This window comes from Trichoderma breve, chromosome 3 (assembly GCF_028502605.1).
Source record: "Trichoderma breve strain T069 chromosome 3, whole genome shotgun sequence".
Taxonomy (NCBI): Eukaryota; Fungi; Ascomycota; class Sordariomycetes; order Hypocreales; family Hypocreaceae; genus Trichoderma; species Trichoderma breve.
In genome coordinates this window covers 2,723,980-2,741,419 of record NC_079234.1, presented here as the reverse complement: position 1 = coordinate 2,741,419, position 17,440 = coordinate 2,723,980, and the positions used below count along the sequence as shown (strand labels likewise).

Below are 17,440 nucleotides of genomic sequence, written 5' to 3'. Positions count from 1 at the left end.
CATCCATCCTTGACAGTGATGAAAATGCTCCCTTTCCAGTCAGACAGGCTGAAATGCCCAACTGCCTGCTTTCAGGTAGGCATTCTGAAACAGCGAAGGGACCAAAAAGGAAGAAACCCAGGCAAAAAATGAATTTCAATGCGTAATCTGGGAATCGAACCCAGGGCTCCCCGACGTTGCTCGGATGGCAACGGAGAATTTTACCACTAAACCAATTACGCTTGTTCTTCGTTGTGAGACTGAGTCGACTTTATGGCTATAAACCTATCACAAGGGGGGAACCTCTTACTTTTCCACGAAGTAACCGCAATTGACTCTTTCAAAAGATCTCAAGTTGCAATTTCCCAACGACATTTGCGTTTTACGCCTCCTTAGACCCTCTTGCCTCATCGTTGTTTGTCTTTTCACGACTCTCCAGATCGGACGCTGTGCGGACTCAACTCAACTCCACCAAAGTTTCCTAAATAGGCAAGTCTCGGAAAGCCGTCCGCCTGAATATTACTGTTGGCGGACGCAACTCCGGGAGTTACCCCATAATAGTCCCAGCTTGATCTCGGGAATCTACGGATTAGCTGTGCTGGCTGGATGGGGATGGATGGTCTTGTCATAGCCGAATGGAGAAGCTCCAGCCACCCCAATGGAAAGGGAAGCAATAAGGATAGGGCAAAATCCAGAGAAGAAAAACGGACAACCCCATACTCTTGTATGCTTGTCGTAAGGCTGTAAGTAGATATGGCAAAAAAAGATGAAAAACGCAAAAAGAAATGTCTTGACGAGAGTGGGACTCGAACCCACGCGGATTGCTCCACCAGGAATTGCTGTTAAGGTAGCCTTAACCTGACGCCATAACCAACTCGGCCATCTCGCCCAGATGCTGTGATGTGATGGATTCTGCCGTTGTTCGGAGAGACGTTTCTGGCAACAACATCGTCGAACTGTTTTCACTCCGAGCTTTGTTCTTCTTCCCCAAAGTGCTGCAGAGACGGGGCGTTTTGGACAAGACCAGACGCCACCCGCCACTGATGCCAGGCTTATCGTCTTATGGGTGCCCTTGTCATTTTAGTGGCTTGAAGTGATTAAGCTCGAGGGTCAGCTGCAGCGGCGTAAGTCGGAGCAGCATCGCCAACAAACGCGTCGAACATCTCACTGAAAGGGAATCCTGCTGATCTGATTTCTGCATTGGAGATGCAAGAATCCAATACTGTCGGCATCTTCTGAGCATGCCTCGTCAGATTACCAACTTTTCTGGCGCGTGCGCCCGTTGTCGTGCGAAGAAGCTGAAGGTAATGAACGAATGGAATGAGTTGATTTAGCGAACAATGCAATCAGCTTCTTTCTCTATTTTCACTCTCTGGAATCTGAATTGCTATTCTAACTAATAAATCTACTTTCAAGTGCGATAAAGATGCTCGAGTCTGCTCCAACTGTAACCGCGCAAAGACTCCCTGCATCGAGATTGATCCGGTCTCTGGGGAGCACTACGAGAGAGGGTGAGCTGGGATCCCGCAGCACATCATGCTATGTAAAAACCGGTAATTGCTCGTGTGCTCATGTATAATTAGATACATTGAAGACTTGAAGGCGCGAGCAGCCTATCTTCGAGCCGCCTATCTTGAAGCCCAAGGCAACAGACCATATGCACAGGCGGTTCGGACCAATGACTCGACTCCTCTTGAGCTTCAAGGGCACGGCATCTCGCCAAATGTGAGATCTATCGCCGGGTCCTCATCCAAGGCTACAGGGACTCCCAAATTCACCGACGGCAGTATATTTAGGTGAGTCAGCTTATTATCAATTATCGAAGGCCCATTAGACTGATAGGCTTCAAGTCTTGGACACCTAGTAGCAGCAGCGCTGTCCATGCACTTTTCCCAGGGAACGGGATTTCAAGCAGGATCGCTACTACAGCCCCAGACTGATGGTATTGAAATCTCGTTGAGTGACGAGGACAACCTACCGCCTCTATCGGAGGCCTGTGACCTGACTGATGCCTAGTGAGTTTTTGACATCTCACTCTATTAAATGAGATATGGTCAATCTGCTAATGCATCATTCTCAGTTTTGAGATTGGCTTTCACAGGGTCTCTCCTTTTATGAGTAAAAGTCGAGCATATGAGCAGATTGAACGTCTGTATGATAATCGCTCTGCCTCGAGTTCCCCCTTGGAAAGGAAAAATGACTTGTATCAGTTATTCATGATTTTTGCTGTTGGGCTACCATTTTCCAGGCGACCATCATCAAGTAAATCTCCAATCCATTATTATGCCTCCGCCATGCAATATGCCGAAGAAGTCTTGTCACTCACGGATGGCGAGACGCAAATACAAAACACATTGTTGCTCCTTGTTTTTGCTCACCAGCACGCTACTGGAAGTGAGTGACCCTACTAAACATTGTAGAAAACTGTATAGACTCATATCCTTCGTCTAGTTGGCAGCAGATGGAAACTGGCGAGACAGGCCATGAGGACGTGTATTCAGCTCGGATACCATAGAGCTCCCTCCAAGCCTCTTGATGCAGTGACTGAACAAAGACGCAGACGGCTTTTTTGGTGCTGCTACGTCCAAGAGCGATTTGCTGCATGCGGTTTAGGACGGCCTATAGCAATTGCTGATCATGATATTACCGTTCAGGTGGGTATACTTAAAGATTGGCGGCATTGTATGTATCTTGCGTGCTAAACAGTTGAGTTTAGATGCCCGACTACGTTTGTCTAGATGACCTGGAAAAGGGGCTTGACACAAGTATACCGAATGGCTCTGAGGTTGCTGTACTCATCCGACAATCTCAGCTGCGAAGAATCTCGACAAAAGTCCGCGAACAGCTCTATGCAAGACGTACAAACGACAGCTTCCAAGCCAAGGCAGAAGCCGCTACTCTACTCTATGCGGAGCTCGAACAGTGGCGCCTCTTACACGAAGAAACAAGCACCATCTCTCATTCCCCATGTATCTTTCTGACAAAAGAGTATATGGAAGTCAACTTTCATCGAGAGAAGCTCTTTATTTTCTCTACATTAGTCGTTCCTACGGGGCAGGAGGCTCACTTGTTTAAGCCTGACGTGACATATCTCAGGCATTGCTTAGACCCAGCCGTTCAAATCATTTTCCTTTACCAAACTCTGTTGGCTAAGGGTGTCAAGACGACATTATGGTAAGCGACGTTTGATTCAAATATGCTCCAATTTGATGAATATACTAATTGGAATATCTGTAGGACGTGGATACAAGATATACTACGCTCCGGGTTCATGATTCTATACTGTGGAATCCACACATCAAACATTCTCAGCAGCCAAAACGAAACCGCTGCTTCCTCTATAGCTACAAACCAGATCCCGGAACCTCAGTCAATCATCAAAGCCCTCGACGACTGTCGGCAGATGCTAAAAGATATTTCTCTAAAGTTCACAGCGGTGACTCCACACTGGGTGGCTTTTGACCGGCTATCCTGTGACGTGAGAAAATTAATTGAGAATAGCTCATCCCCGGGAGCGATTCTGGGTGGACAGGGCGGGGGGAGCAATGATATGTCTGTAAACCAGACGATGAACCAGGGACTTTGGGATGTGCCGATGGATATGTCGTACTGGGATGACCTGTTGGATGGCGATGTAAATATGAACGAGGTGTTTGGGTTTGACATGAATACTTTTGCATGATGGACGAATTGAGATGTTCAGGGAACTATTAAATGATGAGACGGCATATGGAACTTGAGAGATGTTGATGGCTGATGACCACACAAATTACGATCAAATATACCTGTCATTAATATACATAAAGGTGTGGGGATGGCCCCGTCCTGAAAACCTATAAATATGTCGATTATTCAACGCTTCCGAAAGTAGATGGAAATAGATCCAGTAGAGTAGGGCTGGAAGATGACGACTACCTAAACATCATTCAATTCACTGGATCTCATATGCCCCCCTCGTGACGGGTCCTAAGCCAAGGAATATGGTACGCTCACGTTGTTGTGATTCATGGGTACGTATACTTGTCATCCGACATACGCATTAGCTTTCTTTTATTCCTAGTGTACATCCGCGCCCTGTCCCTAAGCAATATGAGCATTAAGATCCTCTCTCCTTCGCCTCTTCCTTACGGAGCCTATCTATCAGCTTGCCTCTCAAGAACGGGCTCAGTCCAAGGCTTGAAACAGTAAAGTTAGCTAATAAAGAGAAAGGAGGGAGATGATAAACAGCTGGATCTTTCCAAAACTTACATTCCTTCATTCGTCACGATTCTGTACGTCCCGCTTGGCTGAAGCTTTCCGACGACTTCTCCAGACTCATCCACTTCAACGCTCCCCAGGATATCTTCCGGCCAGGCAATCCGGCCAAAGTCAGGCGGATTCCTGCGATCGCTTAGATGAACGAACCCGCCTCGGCCTGCACCGCCCGGCCCGCCCTGCGCACTCGCTCCTCCGGCTCCATCTCCTCCAGCTCCGCCGCCTCCTCCCTGCTTCCGGGAAGATCCTCGATGGCGCTGTTGGTGCTGACCGGGGAAGAATGAGCCACCGGATCCGAGATTGAACCCTCCTGGGCTGGCAAAGGCTTTTGCTTGCGCAATCACATCTTCATCTTGATGGCCGTATTCAGATACAACCTCGTTGAGAATCGACACAAACTTTGGATTCTGTGTAAATGAATGAGGTGTTGGGGGAACTGTTGTAGTAACGCCAATTGCAAGCGTTTGAGAGGGAGGATTTGAGTCTAGATAGGTGAGGATATGTGATGAAGGTGCTGCTGCATTGTCAAAGACTTTCTGAAGTGGATTTGGTAAGCTCATCAGTTCTCAGTGTAAACCGGCTTTGCGTTTGCGACTGACAATGTATGAGTTATTCTTTAGCGTAGACACTGCTCTGAGAAACACTCTTGAGCCTTGGTGAGCTATTCGGAATTTGGTTGATATCATGTTTGTGATTTTACAAGTCCCAATTGGATATAAGTAGAGGGAGATGTTAATGAAAAAATAGCCCAGCAAATTAAATCGCCAATGAGGTCATTCAGAGCTTGAGCTTCCGGCAGCTCAGACTTTACCCCACGCTCCCCGGTATGCGCATTTATGCATCTAAGAGAAATCAATTAGACGCGTCGACGCGGTCTCCCCTCCAAAAGGTCGCGATAGACGAGCTCAAGGTGGGCTATCAGCTAAAAATCGGGCAATTGCTGTCTCGACCCTTCTATCCCTTGTTGTTCGATGCGATGCCGGCTTCAAGCTCTTAACCTCGACAGCATCAAACCATGGACAAAACACCGGCCCCCATCTTCCGCAAGCAGCGTCCACTGATTCCATCATCATCAGTGGCGCCCTCATCGTCGCCGGCATTCGGAACTCCAGTCCACCCTCCGAAGCCATTCAGCATCAATGCCCCCAAAGCCGCGATCCTTCCCATCATCCTCCCGCCGGCGACTCTCCGACCGCTCGCCTTCCGCACATTCACAAAGAAACACTCGCTAACGCTCACTTCGTCTGCACTGCAGGAGCTTGCGTCCTTCATCGGGCGACACTGCGGCTCGGGATGGCGTGAGGAAGGCCTGGCAGAAAGAGTGCTGGAGGAGGTGGCGAGAAGCTGGAAGAATCGAAATGGAGGCGTTATGGTGGAGGGGGCGAGCAAGGAGCTGCAAGATATTCTCAAGACGCTGGAGGGAAACATGAGTGGCGGCAAGATCATGGGCCAGGGCAGAGGGCTTCCACGGGGAGACAGCATGTTGGAGATCAACGACAATGATACAATCAACACCAGACTCGGCATCAGGCCAACAGCACTCCCTCGGCAAGACAGCAACGCCAGCTTTGGCATGTCTGGATTGGGGGTGCAAGAGGAGGCAGATGATGACGAGGATGCTAGTGATGCTCGTGCCTGGCTCAAGGTCATTGACGCCTATGACCAGCCGCGGCTCCTTTACAACGTGGATAAGAAACACTTTGAAAGGTGAGATATGCCACATTGCCCTCTGTTCATCTTGCACTACAATTCAAGCTTACACGCAGAATATAGAGATACGGCCAAGCCCTCATTACTACCTCCAGCTTCTCACAAAACCACCGTCTTCCGAAACCGCTACCACGTCATTCACCAACGTCTCCTCCGAAACGAATCCTTCCAGACCTCCTCCGTCACTTCATCCCGCAAACATACTCTACAACGCTCGCTCTCCAACCAACAATCTCTCAGAATCACGCCCATCGCCAATTTGCTCGGTCGGCATGGAAGCAATCACATGCTCCTAGGCCAGTTGAATATCCTACCGACAGGAGACCTTGCTATAAGTGACTTGACAGGCACCATTGCCCTTGATGTTTCACAGGCGGTTGCTATCCCCGATGATTCAGCATGGTTTTGCCCCGGAATGATGGTCCTGGTAGACGGCGTGTACGAGGAGGAGGAAGAATCAGTTGGTAAAGGTCTGAGTGGCAGTAGCGGTGTTGGAGGCACTCTTGGTGGCCGATTCCAGGGATTCTTCATCGGACAGCCCCCTTGCGAGAAGCGTAAGTCGACTCTCGGAATCAGTGGGCTTGATGGAACCGACCATGACCAGACCATCGGGGGAGGCTTCGGCTGGATCGACTTCCTCGGCGTCGGTAGTGAGCGTGCAGTCGGATCCAAGATGCGAAGGCTGGAAAGAAGATTACTACAGCCGGCCCCTGAAGAAGACATGCCCTCGCGGAATCGCGTCGTCATCATTGGTGAAATCAACCTCGACCAGCCGCGAGCCCTTCAAGCTCTCCGCAAGATCCTGTCATTATACGCCGCCGAGCCCGAAGGCACATCGCCCCTCACATTCGTCCTGGCCGGCAACTTCACGCAACACGCCGTCATGGCCCGAGGTGGCAGCGGCGGCAGCATTGAGTACAAAGAGTACTTTGACGCCCTTGCCTCTACCTTTTCCGACTTCCCTACGCTTCTCCAGTCCTCCACCTTTGTCTTCGTTCCCGGCGACAACGATGGCTGGGTCTCTTCCTTCACAGGTGGTGCGTCCGTGCCACTGCCTCGAAAACCTGTCCCTGAAATGTTCACCTCGCGCATTCGTCGGGCTTTTGCCACGGCCAATGCCGAAGCTGGCAACACGGGCGTTCAGGGTTCTGCTGTGTGGACGAGCAACCCAAGCAGAATGTCGCTTTTCGGACCAAACCACGAGCTTGTCTTGTTTAGAGACGATATATCCGCCAGGCTGAGACGTACCTCGGTAACTCTCAAGCGCAAACCCGCGGCCGAAACAGATGGTGCGCCAGAAGAAGGCAACGCCTCTCCCGATCTCCCATCAGCGTCACCTGCTGTCGAGGACGACGCCATGGATCTTGACTCGGCTGCCGCTGACAAACCCTCCGCCAACACCTCTTCTTCTCTTCCTCTCGACGTGAAAACAGCCCAGAAACTCGTCAAGACGATCCTCGACCAGGGCTACCTCTCCCCTTTTCGCCAATCTACCCGCCCCGTGCACTGGGATTACGCTTCCGCGCTGCATTTATACCCCTTGCCCACTGCCATGGCGCTCATCGATACGACGGCGCCGCCATTTTGCATCACGTATGAAGGGTGCCATGTCATGAACCCGGGGAGTATACTCGTGCCTGGGCGGAAGGGCGTTGGAAGATGGGTAGAGTATGAAATTGGGCGGCTGGGGAAGCTGAGGGAGTGTACTTTGTAATCATGTAGGCACAAGCATTAGAGGGAAATAAGGTCTGTTGATATAAGGGAAGAAAAGGGAATCTTGCTTGGTGGGATATGGAATTAGATGTAGCATCACGTAACGCATGAAATAACTCCCTAGTCAGGGACGACTAGACAATGGACATGAAATAACATTATTATGAGGATTGATCAAACCGAGACACGATATTGCCATGTTATATATCTAGATATTCAAGAAATCAAAAGCCGTGCGCCATCATGATTCGCTTCATATGCTTCATTTGATCCTTCCCGTTATGAAATATCCAAACCCATATTATTTTACCCCAAAAAGTCGTGTATGCTTGGGTATCTAAAAACACCCTTTCACTCGTCATATTCCGTCTTGCTTCTTCTCGTATATTATTCCAACAGCAGCTCATCCTGATGCAAGACTCCATACAACCCCTCAATCTCCTTCTTAATCTTCTTCAACTCGGCGGCCACCTGCGCCGTAACAAGGGTATACGCATAAAGCAAAGCATAATCTTTTTCTTCCGTCATGGCTTGGACAGCATCGTCCTCGCCGTTTCTCAGATTCATCTCCATATGATTCTTGCGATATTGATAGATTTTATTCAAAAGGCGGTCTCTCGTGCGGTCAATAGTAGGAATGGCATCCGTAAGAGGATACTCTAGCATAACACACGATGCCAGGACTTGGAAAACGTGGCACAGGCGTTCACACAGCTGCACCCTTTCAGCAGCCGTGATTTCTAGCAGGGCACTCTCGCCCTCTGAGAGCGTGTCTCGACGCTGTGTAATGAGACGCATGGCGTAGAGGCCGTCCAGTATGTGCTTCGTAGAGCGCATAATTCGGCCATAGGCCGCTTCAGGGAACGGCCCACGAAGTTCAAACTCAGATTTAGCAGAGTCTCGCAGCGACTCCAGTTTGAAAACTGTATACAGATAACACTAATTAGCGAGAATAATCAGACACGTAAAGGGGGTGTTAACCATACCATATCGCCGAAGGGCTATCTGTTCGCCCTCCTTCATGAAATCCATGCCTTCATCACCCCCCTCTAGCAAGGCAGCCAGAGGTCCGCGCTTCCAAATGAGCCCAAGCTGCAGATACAATACCGAGAGTCCCTCTCTGAATTTCTTCCTTCCAGAGATTGGCCACAGCAATCGACAGACAAGAATACCCCACAGGATTCCCAACGTAACCGCCACTACACGATGGTACGTAATCTCGAAAATGAGAGGATCTATCCCACCCTCATCGTCATCGTCATCGTCCACATCTTGCGTCAAGCTGTAAGCATACAGCACAATGACGTTGTATGCCAGAAGCGAAATTCTCCCCAGAGGAGCCTTCTTCATGACTAGAATCACATAAAAGTTCCCCAGCGCTACAATGACGGTGCAGAGCTCAAGGAGCCAGGGATTGGTCATGCTTATCGACCATGCGAAGCAAGCACAGGCTCCGCCTATCAGGGTTCCAATAAATCGGGAGCTACCCGTTGTGTTGGAGGCACCAGTTGTCATTCCGACAACAATCATGTAGGATAGAAGACCCCATTCGCCTCTCCAGTGTTGATACACTGGCCTTGTAGCAGGGATGAAAGCAAGCATGGCCCATAAAACGGCACCAATACCTACTTTGATTCCAAACATCACATCCTCACGCGTTAGGAACCGAAGAAACTTTAGTAAAGCCTGTGAGCATTTGCGAACAAAGGAATTGGACTTCTGCGGTGAGGCATCCCAGTGAAACGAGTCTCTCTTCTTCAGCATGGCCTTAGGTAGACCCTGAGGGGTAGGCGACTTCATTCGGCCTCTCGACTTTCTGACCAGGAGGGGTTCGTGTTCTGCATCGCGATCGCTGCGGCGTTGAAACAGCTTCCAGTGTCTCCAGAACTTGAGCCACCTCCAGCTTCGATCTTGGTGTGCCACCGGATTTTGCAATGACTCAAGCACATCGAGGTACGCATCCATCTCTTCTGCCACTGCCTGTAAACTGAAGGAAAAGTGGCCACAAGCAGCGGCAACCTCCTCTATATCAGCTTGAATATTTTCGGTTCGCGATCTTCCGAGCTCGATGCTTCGATATAATTCGCGAAGGGCCTTGCCTCTGGCATTGTTGTACAGATTCACCGCATCCCGGAGGCTAGCACGCAGATGCACATTGACAGCCACCTGGTCTTCAGGGTGTTTGCCAAAGGGGTTCTCTTTCAGCGTTTCTGATAGAGTATATGCCAAAGACTTCATGGAAGGGCCCAGCAGTGCCAAAAAGAGCGCAAATATATCGGATGGCACACGAAAGATGGGCGACTTATCGAGCGTAGGGTCTGAGTGGCTATTGAGGGCCGAACGACGTTCGAATTCGTCTTCTTCAATCACTGAAAGGCCGTCAGAAAAGTATGAAACACTTCGAGTCATTCCAGATGCTGGCTCCGGAGAAAATAAGTGTGATTGCGGCACCACAATAGAGTTGGGTCCCTCTTTCAGAAGTGTCAGCTGGGTCTGGAGCGCACTACGCAGGCCCCCAGTCGCCTGTGACAGCGTTTCCAACGACTTGATTAGGCGTTTATCCAACCGGTATATGTCCTCTCTCCCGAGAAAGTATTGCTCGATTTTAGACTCTCGGAGAGTTGTCATTATCTGAGCATACGCTGAGTTATACTGGGAGGATGCCTGGGCATACTCGGGAGAGTTGACCTCATCCTCCGATCCGTTTAAAAACCCACTGGTGATAAAAGACAAGCGATCACTCAGTGCCACCGCTGCAGTAAGGATAGATTGGCGCAACACCTTTCTTGCCGATACGCGCCATAACAGGAGGTTCACAGCCACGGTAAAGGTGATTCCAAGCAATAACAGCTTAAACATCTGGATGATCTTATCCACGGAGAAGTAGCCATTATTGACGGATTCTTCTTTGGTAATGATGGATATAATGGCCATTGATGCCAAGGTAGAGGCGGTGTTGACAAGGGGCTGGTTCAATCGCTGCTTAGTCCAGCCGACCAAGCCAAGGCCGCCCCCAATGCATACAAGTAAGACGATGGCATGTGCGGGAGCGGCAGATCCAGAGATGGCGCGAGAGGCAATGGCTATCCCCATCGACAGCATACAGACCAGCTCGGCATATACCACGGCCACAATGGCAATCACAACGGCCTCCAGCATGGACCCAGCCGTCCGGGCCGGGTGGAAGTACACTGTCAACGTCGCCGCAATGTGTTTGCCATCCCGGCGGCCCAGGAAGTTGGACAACGGCGGCCAAAACGTCGCCGTAGTGCCCAAGAGATATGCCAGCGTGCACTTGAGCACCTGCCGGCCCTCGTCAGTCTGCAGCCATCGCCAGGCCGCCAACGACTTGGTCCGCACAGCTCTCGAAGCTGCCTGGAGATGCTGACCAACCGAATTCACCGAAGTTGTTGGCGGACGACGCTCGGATCCATTGCAGTGCGACCGGGTCCTGGGAGTGCGGAGGGTGAATTGGCGCCGGGAGCGCTCGCCCGTGGCAGGGATGATGAAGGTGCCATTGCGCATTTTCTATTGATAGGAAACGAAACGGCCGAGTTTAGCAAAGCGCCTCATGCAGAGTAATCTGGAAGGGGGAAGGCGAGTTCACGTACACTCCTCTTGGAGGGACGCGCGGGCGGCAATGCGGCCGTCGTCGAGGACATGGAGCTGGAGTTGGAGCTGTCTCTGCTCCCGTTGGAGCTGCTCATGGCTGGAAGCGTCGGCCGCGTCTGCTGCGGGACAGAACAAGCATTCTCATGGGCTCGAGAAAGGCCCCGAGCCGTGTCTCCAGGTCAGCCCGCGATTCGGCTGCTGGAGGCGATGCTGCTGGCGTCTGTGTGGTGGTTGATGGCTGGGTAGGGCAGGGTTGGGCTGCTATCGTGGGAAGCTCAGGTACTAAGCTAGCTGAGCCAGCTGCCGCGGTGACGAGAGAGCATTGAGACGGGAGCAAGTTTGAAAATTGAATCAGGTGCACGTACTCGTACTGTGCACTACTGTAAACACTTGGCGGGACCGAATGCCGGGAGCTTATGGCATGGGGCGCAGCGGTCGTTAGCGGCCCTGAGCGTGCTGGAGCGCCAGTGCTGGGCTGCTCAGGTACCGGCACTCGTTACGGAGTAGAACTATGTTGACACTTTGCAGCGGGGCCAGCAGGTGGGCCAGCTGTATGTACTCCGGGCTTTGGGGTTGGGGCAAGCTGTCAATTTGCAATTACCGCCAGATCGTGAGCCATGGAGCCTTGAACCCTTGGCGATCTCTTGGGCCACCTCCAATCGGCCGTCGCCATCCCATGCACCCACGGCAATGCTAGTGCCGAAGCAATAAACTATTAGATGTGACAGTCGAGTAGCACTGCTAGCGGGAGTCGGGATTTGGATTGCATGGAGCTGTTGATCAGATGCATCACGGACGGCGTGATTTAATGTTGATTTGGGCGCTTGTGCACGTCCAACAGCAGCTTGAAGCTTGTCATTCGGGCTGCGCCACCACCACCGACCGCCCACTAGCCACGATCTGATTTGATGCCTTCCGTTATCAGGCGCTCCTAAACTCGGGCCTTGCTCCAGTGCCGTCGCCTGTTTGAGCCTGTTGCATATGTCCAGACGCAACGGATCTTGACTCTAACGCTTGGCGCCGTGCACATTCATGGAGCCCAAAACAAGTGCCATTGTGCTATTATCTGACCTGGCTGGTTAGAAATCACGATAAGCCTGCTCCTCACGCCGTTCCGCGCCGCTTCTTCCTTCTCCCATCCATCCTGTCTTGCAGTCTCCCAGGCGCGCTGTCTGCTCGTCTCACTTAGACGCTTCTTGCTTCTGCGTCTCTGTCCCGCTTCCCTCTTCATCAGCATACGCCAAATCGCCCACGCTGGCCACCTACTCGTTCATCCGACGACGGCTCATGTCCGCCATGGCTGCTCCGGGGCCTCGAAGGTTCGCCCCTTTGCGAGCAGCAGCCGGCCTGTCACCATTCCACAGCGATCCGATACTGAGGGGCATCATATTTGACATGGACGGGACATTGTGGTATGAAACACCCTACAGCCAGCTAATGATTGAGCTGTCTTACCTAATGCCCCCTCTCTTTTCCTTTGTTTTTTCTTTCTTTTTACTTCAACGCTCTTCTCTTCTCTTCTGAAGCCCATTCTGTTATAAAAGCCTTCAATCTTTTTTCTTCTTATATATTTCTCTCAAGTGTGATTGCCCTATAGTCCTAGGGACAAGATCAAGTGATTTGTCTTTCATATTGTCGGGTGGCATTTGGGCAATGGCAAGTTTTGCTCAACAGCCTTGTCACTGACTCATTTTGCTTACTGCGTTTATGTGCCCCTCATTCTGCCACGGAACAAGATGGAAGAAAGAGAACGGCAAAAGGATGAACAGAATAGAAGGGAGGAGAAGAGAATGAGGAGATTTAGAGGAGGGAAAATGTTGTTTAGAAATCCGCATTGCCTCTGACATCCTCAATAGTGAGCCTCAAACATACATGTTCAGGGAAATGCGCTCCGTCCTCGGCATCCCTCAGTCAGTGGACATCCTCGAACACATCGACAAGCTCCCCCCTCACCAGCAGCCGCCCGCCCACGAGGCCATCCGCGCCATCGAGCGCAAGGCCATGGCCTCGCAGACGCCCCAGCCGGGCCTCCAGGACCTCATGTCCTACCTCGAGGCCTACCAGGTGCCCAAGGCCATCTGCACCCGCAACTTCGACATCCCCGTCCAGCACCTCATCTCAAAGTTCCTGCCCGCCTCCCAGTTCTATCCCGTCATCACCCGCGACTTTCGCCCTCCTAAGCCCCATCCGGCAGGTATCATGCACATCGCCCAGAGCTGGGGCCTGGTCGACGGCTCCGGCGCCGTGGACACCAGCGGCTTGATCATGGTGGGCGATTCCCTCGATGATCTGACGGCGGGGAGGTTGGCGGGCGCGGCCACCGTGCTGCTGCTCAACGATGTGAACAAGGAGCTGGCCAACCATGAGCATACCGACTTGGTAATCCACAAGCTCAACGACTTAATTCAAATCCTGGAAAATGGATTTCAGGGGAGAGTGATAGAACCAGGGCGTTTACCATTGTGATTTTTTTCGCATATATCCAAACGTTAGATTTAGGCGCTTCTCAGCATCAAGCACAATACATGTAAACAAGTCCACCAACACTACATTGGACATAGGCGTATATATATATACTCTTTGTATACGGGAGGGAAATGGCAAATACAAAATTCATTTAATGTTCACTTGCAAAAGTCACTTTTCTTTTCTCTCTCATTCGTCTCATCTGTTATTTGCTCAGCTTAGCTGGGTAGCTAGATTCAAACGCTCTGCGTTTGCTACATATAAGGTACATCACACTAGAACATGTAACACGATCCAAGCGGTTTCATTGCGTTGAAGTGTACCAACAAAAAAAAAACAAAGTGGTTTTTTCTTTCCATGTGTAACTTATAGCTGTTTCACAGCTCATTCCAGATAATCGTTCCAGAGATTTTCTTCTTTCGCTATCAATTTTGTTTGGCGCCTCTAATCAGAACAGAGACATGTCCATCAAGAAAGAAATTGCGCCGAGGTGATGCTAAGGCAGAGAGAGAGTTGACGAGAGGGTGTAGATCCGAGTAGGTCAGAGGGTTCAATAGTATGGTGGCGGCGGATCCTATACGCCGTATGAAGGGTTCGGGGGCAGCCCGTAGGTTTTGACTTGCCTCCGGCTCTGACCTCGTGCCTCGTCTGACGCCGATTTTTGCGATCCTCCTTGCGCAAAAGCACTTGTTGGTGGCGCTGGTCGGACTGGAAGGTTGAAGGTGTTGGGGGAAGAGTGATGGGAGCCATCTGAATAGCCAGAAGACGAGTTTGTGGGGACCCGTTGTCCGAGGCCCGGATGAGCGGGCCGGCTCGCGCCAACACCATTTCGCGATGGTGATCGGTTTTGCGTAGCCAGCTGATCTCTTGGTGAGAGGATCCCAGCTCCAGCAATTGGGATGTCTCCGAATTGGGGTGTGTCGAGCGGCAGCTCCTCATTTCGCGACTGTGGCGATGAGTCGCTTGATCGAAGCAGTTCGTGGGTGCCGCTGGGCGAAAGCTGGGGTACCAGATGAGACTTGCGGTTGTCCCTCTCCATTAGGCTAAATGCCCACTCCTTAAGGTCTACCGGAGTTCTCTTGGCAGCTTGCACAAAAGGATCACGCTCCTAGAAATATTGTCTCAGTCACCATTCGACAAGCCGAGGGTAAGGGGGGTATCAACTTACAAATAATTCTTGTGGGGTAGGCCGCTTCTCCGGCTCTTTAAACAGGCACTTCTGTACCATGTCCTCCAGGATGCTGGGGAAAGCGTCGCTCTTGGGAAGCTTCGGAGCCGGCTCGTTGACAATCTGCTGCAGCAGATCCAAAATTCCAGCGGGGCCCGAGTCATCTTCGTCAATGTGCTCGCTTGCAAAGGGGAATTTGCCAATAGCAAGCTCCATAATAGTCAAACCAAAACTCCAGACGTCCGACTTGACTGTGTACTTCTCGCCCTGAATTCGCTCAGGGGCCATGTACGTGGATGTGCCGACAAAGGTATCGGCAATGGAGTTGACCAGCTCTCCAGACACTCCAAAGTCGCACAGTTTGATGGAACCGCGAGAGTTGATGAGAATATTTGACGGCTTGATATCTCGGTGCATGATGTGGTGCTTGATGTAGAGGTAGGTCAGACCGCCCAGAGTGGCCTCTGCAATCTTGCCCAAAACATCCACGCGAATTGGGCCAAAGACTCTCGAAACTCTGTCAAGCGCACTATTCGGATACCAGAGTCAGTCACATTCTGTACAGTTGATCCAATCTCGTATCTTGGATATATGCAATGAAACTTACCCAACATCCATATACTCCATACACATGATAACATCGTTGTTGTGATTCAAAAAGGCACCATAAAATGTAACAATGTAGTCGGAGTGGCATCCGTGCATAATCTGAAGCTCTCGAACAATTCGCCTTCGCATCTCCTTCTTGGCTTCAACGTGTATAATCTAAGTATCCAGCATTAGCTCAGAGGCTCCATTAGGGACACCCAGGAAGTAGGTCAGGGGAGGGCCAGAGGGACAGTACCTTGCGAGCCATCACGGTCCCCGTCGTCAGATGCCTGACTTTGCTAACGGTACCGCCATTGCCGGATCCGAGTTCTTTTATGACTTCAAGTTCCTCTGGTCTCAGATCGAGCTTGTATTCGATGCCAATTTCCAGCTGCTCCTCCTTCCCGGCTTCGTCTTTGTTAACCTCTGAGGGCCGTCTGCCATTTTCGGCCGGTGGCGGAGGTCGTGGCGCTGCTGGCGTCAGGGCAAGACCCTTGACGTTCTTGCGCTTCATCGTGCGCGGTGCGAAAGCGTCAGCCATGTTGGGCAAAAGTTTGATGATGTTGAACGGGAGAAGAAGTGGTGAATTGGCGATGCTTGGCACACCGAGGCGCGGGGCGAGCGTCGATGTCAATTAGGGGGCTCAAGTTCAAATCACTTGGGCAAGGCTCGCCAGAGTCAAAGCAAAAAAACAAGCAAAGCCTTGCTAGCCCAGCAGACAGTGCTCTTCGAGGAAGGCTGCGGATGGAAGTTCAAAGCCTCGGCGTGTAGGGAGAGGACCTAGAGTGATGTGTCGTCGCTGCTCGGAATAGCGCAGATTCTTCGTCAAGTCGCTGGCGGTCGGTTTCGAACAGGTTCCGGCTGTGCTGGCCCTGCCTAGATGAATACTCGTATACAGCCTCAGAGAGATAAAGAGCAGCAAGCGAGTATCACGTCAAAAATGCTTCTGGTGGTAGTTTCGCTTCTCCGCAGAATAGAGGACACCCCTCGAAGTTCGGGAGCCGTGGGGGATATTTACGGGCAGTTGTCCGTCCTCCGTGCACGAAATGGTCGAGGCTACGGGCACGTTAATTAGTGGTGCCCAGTGCCTTGTAGCGCTGCGGCGGTCCAGTGTGGGGTCCTGCAGAGATAACGTGATCCTGGTCGGTTTGGGGTCTGGAGCAAAACCTGGAAGCTACAAAGGCTCAGGGCAGTCTGAACAAAGAAAGACCGTGGATCAACTGAATTGACTCTCGTGGAGGCCTGCACTCGCCCTTTATTTAAATATCTCCGGACGGGCTGCAAAGGATTTTTCAACAATGCACTTGACCAGTTGCCAACGCCAGGACATGAGATGAAATCCCGCGTCAGGAGAATTTCTCCAATCATGCTGTACCGAGTTCTATTTTTATAGCCAAGCAGCCACCAAAAGAATCGTGGTTGAATGCACGTTGCCTGTTTGGGCGACCCCAAGAGCCACCACCACCAGCCCCTAAATCGCTGGCCTTGTTTAGGCGCCCAAGCCTGGCTCCCCCTATCATAGCTTTGGAGCGCACTGATCATATCAGCACAACTCCGTACTCCGTGCTCGTTGTGTTCATCATCACCAAAATGCTCACACGAGTCGCGGGCAGCTGGGCTCATCAGCGGGGCCCGGGCCATTCCCGCGCATCTTAGCGAAGAGCCGGCACGTTTGGACATGTTTTGAAAGATGGGGATGCCTCATGTATACGAAGCACAAGAGGGATGAAACCCGGCTAACATGTTAAACGCTCCTGGGCGCGCTTGACCCTCACCAATCATGCATCAGGTACCCAGATCTGGCATTGACCCCTAAAGGTGCATACATATAATACTTGTAGAGGTGCAAACACACGCATGGCATCCGACTAGCGCGTCTGGCTGCGGGACGATTCAGGTGAAAGAACCCGCCATCTCCTTTCTCAAGGGCCGTTTAACGACTCCAGCGCA

The 17,440-nt window shown here is 51.3% G+C and overlaps 6 protein-coding genes across 6 annotated transcripts; 3 read left to right on the top strand and 3 right to left on the bottom strand.

Moving 5' to 3' along the window:
• Positions 1-1,220: 1,220 nt before the first annotated feature.
• Positions 1,221-3,661, top strand: T069G_05244 (fungal specific transcription factor domain-containing protein; the record flags this gene model as incomplete). Its single annotated transcript, XM_056172454.1, has 9 exons — positions 1,221-1,283; positions 1,396-1,490; positions 1,563-1,775; positions 1,830-1,994; positions 2,060-2,131; positions 2,228-2,373; positions 2,431-2,637; positions 2,718-3,153; positions 3,217-3,661. The coding sequence occupies 9 exons, from the start codon at positions 1,221-1,223 to the stop codon at positions 3,659-3,661; spliced, it is 1,842 nt and encodes a 613-aa protein (XP_056029312.1).
• Positions 3,662-4,075: 414 nt separating this feature from the next.
• T069G_05243 (uncharacterized protein) lies at positions 4,076-4,919 on the bottom strand (the record flags this gene model as incomplete). Its single annotated transcript, XM_056172453.1, has 3 exons — positions 4,076-4,154; positions 4,228-4,769; positions 4,833-4,919. The coding sequence occupies 3 exons, from the start codon at positions 4,917-4,919 to the stop codon at positions 4,076-4,078; spliced, it is 708 nt and encodes a 235-aa protein (XP_056029311.1).
• A 329-nt stretch (positions 4,920-5,248) lies between these two features.
• On the top strand, positions 5,249-7,657 carry T069G_05242 (DNA polymerase alpha/epsilon subunit B domain-containing protein; the record flags this gene model as incomplete). The annotated part of the gene is made up of 3 exons (XM_056172452.1): positions 5,249-5,940; positions 6,007-6,403; positions 6,464-7,657. The coding sequence occupies 3 exons, from the start codon at positions 5,249-5,251 to the stop codon at positions 7,655-7,657; spliced, it is 2,283 nt and encodes a 760-aa protein (XP_056029310.1).
• Positions 7,658-8,043: 386 nt separating this feature from the next.
• T069G_05241 (fusaric acid resistance protein-like domain-containing protein) lies at positions 8,044-11,363 on the bottom strand (the record flags this gene model as incomplete). Its single annotated transcript, XM_056172451.1, has 4 exons — positions 8,044-8,579; positions 8,643-8,788; positions 8,846-11,184; positions 11,268-11,363. The coding sequence occupies 4 exons, from the start codon at positions 11,361-11,363 to the stop codon at positions 8,044-8,046; spliced, it is 3,117 nt and encodes a 1,038-aa protein (XP_056029309.1).
• A 1,201-nt stretch (positions 11,364-12,564) lies between these two features.
• On the top strand, positions 12,565-13,734 carry T069G_05240 (haloacid dehalogenase-like hydrolase domain-containing protein; the record flags this gene model as incomplete). Its single annotated transcript, XM_056172450.1, has 2 exons — positions 12,565-12,680; positions 13,125-13,734. The coding sequence occupies 2 exons, from the start codon at positions 12,565-12,567 to the stop codon at positions 13,732-13,734; spliced, it is 726 nt and encodes a 241-aa protein (XP_056029308.1).
• Positions 13,735-14,308: 574 nt separating this feature from the next.
• On the bottom strand, positions 14,309-16,031 carry T069G_05239 (protein kinase domain-containing protein; the record flags this gene model as incomplete). The annotated part of the gene is made up of 5 exons (XM_056172449.1): positions 14,309-14,484; positions 14,554-14,842; positions 14,903-15,431; positions 15,510-15,667; positions 15,747-16,031. The coding sequence occupies 5 exons, from the start codon at positions 16,029-16,031 to the stop codon at positions 14,309-14,311; spliced, it is 1,437 nt and encodes a 478-aa protein (XP_056029307.1).
• Positions 16,032-17,440: the final 1,409 nt, after the last annotated feature.